Source organism: Uloborus diversus, chromosome 4, assembly GCF_026930045.1.
Source record: "Uloborus diversus isolate 005 chromosome 4, Udiv.v.3.1, whole genome shotgun sequence".
NCBI classification, from domain to species: Eukaryota; Metazoa; Arthropoda; class Arachnida; order Araneae; family Uloboridae; genus Uloborus; species Uloborus diversus.
The window spans coordinates 96,794,886-96,805,626 of record NC_072734.1 but is presented as its reverse complement, the minus strand read 5'-3'; the positions used below and the strand labels follow the sequence as shown (position 1 = coordinate 96,805,626).

Below are 10,741 nucleotides of genomic sequence, written 5' to 3'. Positions count from 1 at the left end.
TTTACTTATTAGACTGAGATGTTGACTTTGAAATTTTTACCAGAAATTCAAATAAATGGCAACACTTAAATGTTTAAATGTATTTTGTTTGCACTGCATCATATAAATTGTAAATGTTGTATATGTTATGTGTGGTTACTAGGCATTAAACGCTTGAATCAATTTTAACTTTCTTCTTTAAAGGTATCTTAAGCTATAATTTCTAGATTAGACCTTCAATGCTTAAATTTTTATGAATTTTATTTCTCTCTCAATTATTGCTGATTTATAGTTGTCAAACACAACGTCCTGTAACAGTTGTGCTAACATTCGTGCACGAGATTTTTGAAATATTGCTTGTTTATATGTATTGCTTAAAAAAAAAAGATTCTGACCTGTAAATATGTTCTGCCGTTGAATAATTTTACTTTCCTGGTGGTTTTTTGATTTTGGTTGTAACTATTTATACCAATAAGTTTAATGATGCATTAAAATTATACCATCGGTATAACTTTGATATACACCCCCAAAAATTACGCGCCAAATCTGGCATTCCCTACGGACTTTTTAGGGTTGCTGTTCCTTATTTTGGTGTTGCCAATTTAGGTTTTTTCAGCTTTTAGGTTTTTACTGTTGCCAAATTTAGTATTTTCATGTATTTTGTACCATTTTTTGAGTTTTTTTAAAAGTTTTGTGGCAACAATTTTTGTGGCAACAAAGTTTTGTGTCAACAAAAACAAAAAAAGTCGCCAAATTTCCGATTTGGGGGGTTATATCAAAGTAGTTCCATACCATCTGAGTCTACTCTAGGAAAAACAATCTGACCTTGACTTTCAAGGACGCCACTAACTTTTGTATGCGCGAGGCAAAAGTTTAAAAAATTTTACTCCAAAACTGTTACCATCTCTAACCTGTACTCAACTGTCCTGTAGCAGATATTCCTTTTCTTTTTAGTCATTTTTCCTGACGCATAAATTCAATCTCACTATTATTACAAATATCTATTGATAGTGTTGCTATAGCTAATGAAGTTGTTATAGATAAGGCCTGTGGAGTCAGAGTCAGGCTAATTTTGGGGGTAAAGGAGTCGGGGTTGTTAGAAAACATGCCAGTTCCAACTCAGATTCTGGTCTTCTTTTTTTTTTTTCTTTAATTTTCACTGATTCTCCATGCATTAAAAAAAAAAATAACTACTTAATTAGTTCCATTGCATGTAAAAAAGGCTAATAAGAAAATAACTGCCATTGGCAACCAGCTGGCTACCAAACTTTTTGTACCTTACGCCGTCCCCTAATTTGTTTGTTTTATAACCTTCTTTAACAAATAGCTACTGTCAGCAAATGGTTTTGTTGCCTAACTTTTCTAAGTAATCAGTTTCAAATAAACATAATATTTTTTTACTTCGATCTCAGTTATAAAATAGTAAAAGGAATGTATCCCTTGAGCTAGTAGACTCGGGAAGAAATCAGACTTACATGTACTAGGCCTCTTCCTACAATGTAGAGCCCTATTTTTGTTGAAATTTTATAGATGAAATATCACTTAAAATTTATTCGGGAAAATTTTCAGAATTAAAGCATTAATATTTTTAATAAACTCTGACATTAACTTAGTAGATTAAGTTAGTAGACTCGGATGGAAACCAGACTTACATGTACCCGGACTCTCCCCGCAATGACACCATGTCCCATGGCCAGGGTTGCTGTTTTGTCCACCTTTTTGTAAAAAGTCTGGGATAACGGAAGAAACTGGACAAAATGGATGAAATGAAAAATAAATTGATTATACATACATAAATTTATTGTTATGGTGTAATAACATTAGTATATTATTCTAATACATTTTCTATTATAAATTAATCATTCAATTAAAATAGAATTATTAGCTTTAGAATTTCATAAATCTAAAAAAAACTTTAATTACACATTGGTGCAGCTAATTTTAGATCATAATTTGCTTAGAAGTGATAAAATTTAACTATGTGAATAAGCTATTGGGCATGATTAGACTACTACAGTAGAAGACCGTTATAACGCCGACCTGTATAACAAAATTCTCTATAAACCGCACTACTTTTCAGAAGTAAACAATAGGTTTTGAAGTTTAAAAAATCCCTCTGTTTTGCTTTGCAAAAATAAAAATTATTGGTCAAATTAAATTTTGAAAGTTTTTCATCTTTCCATCTTATTTCAAAGCTTTGAAATTGAAAATTAGTACTCATAGCAAACAGAAAATACCAGATGGCTCCTGAAAATGCAGCTGTTATGCAAACCATGAAGCTAGCAGAAGTGCAGGATTTTAATTGTGAAACACATTTATTTGTGAATAACTAATTGTAATATTGGTGCTTTAATATTCATTGTAGATAAAACTCATTCTGAAGTGCTAATATATTGATATATTCTGAATATTAGTTTCAAAATTTGTGAAATGATCTATATAACACAAAAACCTGTATAACGCAAAAGCTCTGGTCCCAAGGTGTGCGTTATAACGGTCTTCTACTGTATATACAAAAGTAGAAAATAAACTTAATGGGAAAGTTAAATGAAATGCTTGGAGACATACATACAAAAGAAATATTTATAGACTAAAAATATTTTATAACTGTTATATTTTTCGGGTTTATATTGATGTCACCCCATAGTAAAATATTTATGCATTCAGCATATTTTATGGATATGTTAATGTCATACAAATAATAATTAAAAAAAAACTACTTTAGTAGGGTTGTGGGTACTCAGAACAGTGTACCGAAAGAGGCTATAATAAGCAAGAGGGTAGATAGCTTTAAAAGGGCCATTAATCTTCATTGAGAACTAATAAATGGACTAGAAACAGCCTAATCGGAGCATGTTGCTGATCACCGCATTTGTATTGCAGGAACAGACTTCACTTCATTGTAACATTTCTTTTATTAATATCAAGTAGTTTTTTTTAAATATGATTTTTAATGTTTTGAAATTCTAACCTTTAAAAACTTTTTGTTTTTACTTTTTAATTTTATAAATGCACTTATTATGGGCAATAAACTTCCATATCACAGATAAACATCTTAAAATTTACATCTGATGTGCTTGTTTTTTATGCTATTACATGTATTATTATTTATTTTAACACTTATTTGATTTATTAATACACTTACACAAACTTCAACTGATCTTACATTTTTTATTTTCACTTTAAAATATTTTACAACTTATTGTTTATACACATTACTATTTTTATATTAAAATATTACTTGAATAGGAAAAATCCAAATAATTATTTAATATTTTCAAATTTAAAATTTTTCACTAAAAATTTTCAGTTTACTGATGAAGTAGACGAAATGGCATTTGTCCGGGACGTTTTTTTTCCCAGGTTTTTTCTGGGGTGAACAAAATAAGACAACCCTGCCCATGACGACTACTGGGTAAGCGCCCCTGTTGTAAGGTGTATCATATGAATATAGTAAGAGGTTTTGGATAAAAATCAACTCTCTGAAACTTTTTTTTTACATTTATACTAACAGTTATTTTATGACTTGTAACACAAATTTTAATTTTTTTCGTGCTTAATGTGTATTGTATGATTTTTTTAAATTTTCTGTCTCTTTTTCCTCACAGATTTTTATTTTTCACTTACAGATAAACAATTATGTCAGGACGAATAAAGAAACAAAGATCTACTACCAATACCACCGAAACTGCAACGTTAAGTTTAAATGAAAGAATTTTGAAAGAATGTCATGATTTTTATGTTGATGAAAGAAATGGTTTGTAATTTTAAAACAAATATCTATTACTATTTTTAACTATTATTTCATGATTAATAATTTTATACTAAATGAATCTTTGCAATCTTCATCTAGCATTTCAAGATCTTGTATGATAGAAAAAGTGAAAGTTTATATTGAAATAAATACAGACAAAATTAACTGCTTTGTAAATTTAGGACATTATTTCAGAAACTGCTTGGAACTAGATCACTGATGAAAAGTGAATTTAAAAGAATAAAGTGATGAATGTAAAACCCCATTTAGATTCGGATTAATGTCATGCTACATTACTCTTAATCGTGTTTCATCATGTAATTTATAAATGAATTTTCCTTGCCGTGTACACTCGCTCATAAGTCAAGAAATTCAGTACAAAAAATGAGGTATAAAGTTAGGGGTTTGACTTATATGAAGGTCTGAATTTCTGATAATTTTCCCCCAACAATTCTTAGAGGGGAAAAAAAAACCGTGAACATTTTCCCGAATTTTGTCGAACTCTTTTAAGCAGATGCTAAAGTAGTAAATACTTACACATTCTGCTATTCCTTTACATGGTCTGAATGTGGATTAAAGAGTGGGGGACTTCGAGGTATCATGTGATGTGGATTCAAGACTAAATAATTACAGTAAAAGGCTAACCCTGCAAAAAGTGAGTGAATCACAGTATTCACGAATTTTCCCAAAGCTTATTATCCCAATTAATGCTCATTTTTTAAAAATAATATAATGTGGCTACCAGGGTTTGCGATATATATAAGTCGATATATATCCAATATTTTGATATTTTTTATATTTATTTTTCAACTAATATTTTCAATGTAAAAATTATTATTAATCATAGTTTTTTGTTCATTCATTATTAAAAATAACTAAAAAGTTATGTACTATATTTTTATGTATTAATGCATCATTACTATAACAAAGTAATATAATATTCCTTTTTTATTTATGCTTATAAATTTATTAGCAATTATATTCATTATAAATTTATTAGCAATCATAATTCATATTAAAAGGGCCTAGTTAAATACATTGGTCAGAAAAAAAAAAATGTTTTATGACTGTGCACTGCCTAATGCATACTTTTTATTTCTGAATCATACAACTGTTTAAAAGTAGCTAATAAAAGAAAATGAGAAAAACAGCTAATAATGCTAAATAAACTTCATAAAATTTGATAAAAATATAAAATGAAATATTACATATAAATAATGAAAGAGACTTTACTTTTAAGTCTATGTATTGTGATAATAATATAAGAAAATGAAGAGTGATTTAAGGATGCATTTACTATTTTGAATCCTCTTCTGTAAGTAGGGGAGGGGGGGGGGTCCACTTATATGCGAGTATATAAAGTAGTTTTTAAAGAAACATGAACTCTTATTTCTGTATAATGCAATAAAATTTTGAAGTTTCTATAAATAGCATTGTTTTTTTGTTTTCTTTTGCTTGGTAATGAGCGTATCTCACTCACAGGATATATCTTTTACTGAGACAAATTATTTATTTAAATATTGTTTCTGGACATTTTCCAATTTTAATTCATTCTATTGTTACTTCGGAGCTGCAGTAGGCCATCTCACTGTGGGTTTTAGGTTTAGATGTCTTACAGTTGCTAATTCACTGCAATATAGAAATAGTCCATGTCCTTCATTAGGTGTATGCAAGCTGACAAGTATCAAAAGAGTCTTTGTCGAACATATCGGGAAACGATTGATGAATCTAATTACAATAACAATTGCCCCCATGTAATAATAAAGAGGAGAAAAAAATCTTTAAATGATGCTAAATGTTCTTTAAATCACATACTCAACTGTACAAAATTACTCTTAAACTATTACCATAAAGAAAACCTGTATTTTTCCGGCTATTGCCTGTAGTATACTATTATATCAGGTCCGTAGCAAAGGAAAGGACATCTTAAGGAATGGTCCCCACTGAATTGTTCAAGAATACCTATCTTTTTTTTTCTTTTAAAATCTTCTTACTGATTTCCTTTTTTTTCAAACTCTGCAGATGCTCTTAAGTATAGTATACGGGTAACGAGTCCAGTTCATACAAAGTGATGTACAAAATCCATGCTCACATATATAAAAATATATTAATTGTCCCCTCCTTACCCTCTCCCCCCCCCCCTCCCCACATTCATACACAAGGAAAAAAAAAGACCTGGTTGATACCCTGAGCAATAGACTAACAAATAATTTTATTTCACTTTCACTTTCCTGGAGAGACTCGTAATGTTTCGGTAATATTACTAAAGTCCTATTTTAGCATGATTCAACAAAATAAGTCAAGTGGAAGGTGAAACTTCTAACTTCAGTCTGGGAGACTAATAAAGAATAAGAAAAAATATTTGTGTCAGTTATTATTCAAATACTCATAACTGAATTAACTTTCATTTCAATCAAGTAACATAGATGGCAGCAGAAGTAGGTGCAGATTATATATTTGATTTGAGGAGTTATTAATTGGAAATTAATAAAGCACTTGTGTCTGAATCATTGTTATCTACATTAATATTGAATGTAATGCTATAATTTTTTTCCAAGTCTTAAATGAGAAGGTATTGTTGGAAATATTGTGAATAAATCTGTTTATTGAGTTGCTGTAAGAACAAATCTTATTTGCTCTTTCAATAAACAATTTGTGAAAGATTTGTTCTTGTTTATCAGTCTTTTGTGAAGGGTCCGTTTTGGTTGATCGGGACTTTGTGAAAGGTCCGTTTTGGTTGATCGGATTTTTGTGAAGGGTCAGTATCCTCTGGACAGACCCCTGGTTATAGATGTATTTATTACCTTTAACTCATTTTATCAAAGAGATATATTTTTTATCACATTTATCTTACTACTATTATATATGCGGAAGTTTGTCTGTATGGATGTATGTTGATGTTTGTTACTCTTTCATACAAAAACTACTGAATGGATTTTGATGAAACTTTATAATAATATAGTTTATGCATCAGAATAACACATAGGGTAGTTTTCACCCCGTTATGGGGGCAAAACCCAATTTTCGTATAAATTCCAGGGCTGCGGAGTCGGAAGGAAAATGGCCAATTCCGACTCCGGATTTTTTTTAAATTGTATTTTTTCAACTCCCTCTCTCCCTTCAGGGGAAGGGGGGAAAACCTCTAAACAGAGATTGAAGTATTAATTCCTTTTTATGAAAATTTCGCATTTTGTTTTTTATTGTAAACCCAAGACGCATACAACGTCAGAAATTCAATTTAAAAATCAAATTTTCCAATAGTTACGAGTTAAAAGGTGAGATGACTTAAAAATCCCTTTTAAAAAATTTGAAAAGGATTATCTGTAATTTGCTCCCCTTTAATGTTTAACAAATAGACATTGATCAAATCATGTGCTTTTAATTTTTGAAGGGAAAACAAAAACCTTTTTTTCTAAATCCAAGTTCTTGAGAGGGGGTTTTTGCCTCGGGTGACACCCATCTGATAGATGGTAACCAAAGTTAATTTCAGAGTTTATAAAAAAATATAAATACTTTAATTCTGAAAATTTTCGCGAATATATTTTAAATTATATTTCATCAATAAAATTGCAACGAAAATAGGGCGCATATACATCAGGAGCTAATTTTACACAAAATGCGGCGGTATACAAATTTGTACGAATAGCTTTTACTATACCTATGTTTCTCATTCGCAAAATTTTTAATTTAAATTTTATTTGCTGCTTTAGAGTTAACCTTAATATGAAGATTTTAAGATGAACTGCAATTATTGAGTGTTGTAATCAAGAAATCATTTACACTTATTTTGTTCCATACTTTTTAGTGAGAACCAAGCTTAGAAATAGTCTTAATAAAGAAAAAACCATTAGATTATTTCGTCGGATCTTTTGGATTCGTGCTTTCGCGCCAGAACTTTTTTGAATTTTCCGTTCACCCTTAAACGTTTCAACATTAGCTACGGGCCTCAACTTACTAATTTGTTACGTTTCTTTTACTATTTTACAACTGAGATCGAACAAAACACTGTATTTCTATTTTTATTTGTAAATGATTACTTGAAAATGTTAGGCAACAAAACCGTTTGCTGACAGTTGCTATTAGTTAAGTTAAAAAGTAAGCAAACTAGGGGACGGCTACAGAAAGTTCTGTAAGCACTCAAGCTAGCTGATTGTCATAATGGCAGTTATTTTCTCATTAGTATCTTTTCATACATGTAATCGAACCAATTGGAAGTCAGTTTTTAAAAAATGCAAGGAGAGTCAGCGAAAGGGAAAGAAAAAAAGAAGGTCGGAGTCGGCATGTTTTCTAACAACTCCGACTCCGACTCCTTTACCTAAAAATCAGTCCGACTCCGACTCTTCGACTCCGACTCCACAGCCCTGATAAATTCTCTAATATGAGGATGGAAAAATACTTGCATATATGAACATTATATCTCCATCAAAAGCTCTGAATTTTTGCTGAAGATGGCACCTGTTCCAAATTTCCAAGTACAGTCGGACCTCGATATAAGGTCACCGCTCGGGACTTTATGAAACTGACCTTATAACCGATTCATATATTTCATACCATGTGTGCAAGGAATAAACATGTATACATTAATTCTTTTTAAAATTTAAAACATTCAAAAATATCAGTAATAAGGTTATAATAGTTGAATAGATTTGAACCAATTGAAACCTTTGGAGTCAATAAGATTTTAAAATGGTATTTTTGAACTTTCATGTAGAAGAAAGCTGCTTACAAATATGCCCTAGCCGAGAACTGATGTGCAACTTGCCTAACTTAAAATTATCATTAATACTGGACTAATAAGTTTTTTCTTTAATTTAAACACAATGGTTTCTAATTGTTTTCTGAAAATTTTCTTCGGCTTCTCATGACTGGTAAAAAGTGCGATGTGTACACTCCGAGTGCCTTCGTTATTGCATCATATTTTAGTGTCACTGTCGCAATATTCATTTTCTACTGCATTCAGTGCACAATACATGCTACGTTAATAGAAGGGATATGACTTATCACACTTTTTAAGGATCGTATATCGCGGAAAATTCTTGGAAGTGAATCTATTAGCCACTGAAATCATTTAAAGAAATCAGACAGAAGTGACCTTATAAGCGATTAATGTATTAAGACTTGACCATATATCCGATTAGACATAACATGGAATTCCTATTCAATGGGCCGGGACTTTAGAAAAGTGACCTTATAAGCGAGTAACCTTATATCAAGGTTTGACTGTAGAATAAAAAACGAGTTATGAGCTTTTTAGTTCCATGTTCGAAGGCTTTCCTCAACAAAATTTAGTATTTAGGGTATCATCTTAACTCCCTGTCGATAGCAACAATTGTTGTATTGTTGACTATTTTTGCTTTTCGTCTGACTGTTCAAGGCTTTTCTCAAGTTAAATTTTAAAGTAAGATTTTTTGCTCAGAATAGGCAAATAATACATGGATTTGGCTTATTATTTTCCGGTTTTACGCAACTGTGAGGCAATTAATGAGGTTTTTTTTTTTTTAAATTTATTTGTGTTGACTGGGTGCTTGATCAACCAGCAGGAATCTTCGAAACTTTTTATGCGGAATCATTTCAATAGCTGAGGCATATGGCAATTTTTTCAATTGTCGCTGTTTTTGAAGCTAAAAGCTACGCGAATACTGTTTCTTGGTTTTCTCCATGTAACCAAAGTATCGCCATTTCTTTAATATTTCTTTCTTTATATCATTTATTAACATGTAAAATGATCCGCCAACTAAATTAATCAAATCCATAAACAGCACAAGTTTGCGCACAATTTCAAACACAATTGCCAAAGTTTACTATTTATTTTAGAAACATTTCGGATAGCATCATTTCATGGTCACTAGAAATATCTCAGTATTTGATGACACTATCTCTTCGATAAAATTAGTAACACAGTTTTACAAAATAGGGAGGGGGCTTATCCAAGGTATCCCAAAATGATTACCGCAAATTTCGTAACATTTTAAATCGCAGTAAGGGATTACGGGCAGCTACATTTTTTAAAAATTTGTACTTCAACCCTACCTTACCAACCCTGCTTTAAAAGGTGGTCTGAATGGGCAAAGCTTGAGAATCCCAATGTTAATATATGTATACACTAAACTCCCGATTAACTGCGGTCGGATTATCCGCGGGTCCTTTCACATTTTTTTTTTTTGAAACTTTTAATTGTGTTGTTCTTTGTTTTTAGATTTTACTTTTTTTTTTTTAATATTCAATGTTAGTACATGCAATGTAGCAATGTTTTTAGTTATAATTTGAATGAATGTGTGAGTGTCATCAATATTTTTTACCTATTGCATACACTAGGTATCTTTTTTTTACCTATTATTCGGATTATCCGCGATTTCGCTTATCCACGGTTACCGTGCCACCCTATTCCGTGGATAATCGGGAGTTGACTGTATATGCTTGCTTATGCTTGCTTGCAATTTAATTAAACAATAAGGCTGTTGTTTTTATTTATTTTCCGATAAATATTGTATTCCTTCATTTTTGTTACAGTTTTGTCTTTAAATGCTCTGAAATTTTCTTTTGATATTTATTATGACTATGGTTTAGAAAATAACTCTTAACTGAAGAGCAGTTAAAAATTGTTCAGATATATATTTTTTTGGGCAGAGCTTAATTTCTGTCAAAATAAATGCAGGTTCCCTCAAGTCTTTAGATCTCATTTTCATATGTAAATAGTCTGAAATAACATCAAATTTGTAAAATGTCACCGAAATTTTAAAAGAAACTAGCTGCATCGCCTGGCTTTGCACGGTGCATCTTGAAAATAATAGCTATGTCTAGTGATACATGTTCAAATATCAGGCTTGGAAAAAAAAAAAAAAAAGAAAAATCAACAAAATTTTGTAGCTGATTGTGGGAAAGTAACCAAAAAGTAAACATTTTAAATCCCCCGATTGCAGGAAAAGCCTCAAAGCAAAATTTTATTTGTTTATATTCGAGAAAAAAATGGCAACATCTTTCATTTAATGATTTTTTTCACGCTACAAC

The 10,741-nt window shown here is 30.6% G+C and overlaps 1 protein-coding gene across 1 annotated transcript in view; it reads left to right on the top strand.

The window, feature by feature from the left end:
• The first annotated feature begins 64 nt into the window (after window positions 1–64).
• Window positions 65–10,741, top strand: part of LOC129221254 (uncharacterized) — a 103,960-nt gene continuing 93,283 nt past the window's right edge. Inside the window, exons 1-2 of the mRNA XM_054855709.1 lie at window positions 65–183; window positions 3,609–3,736. Coding sequence (XP_054711684.1) covers window positions 3,619–3,736 — 118 coding nt within the window. The 5' untranslated portion in view covers window positions 65–183; window positions 3,609–3,618. The remainder of the gene's footprint in view (window positions 184–3,608; window positions 3,737–10,741) is intronic.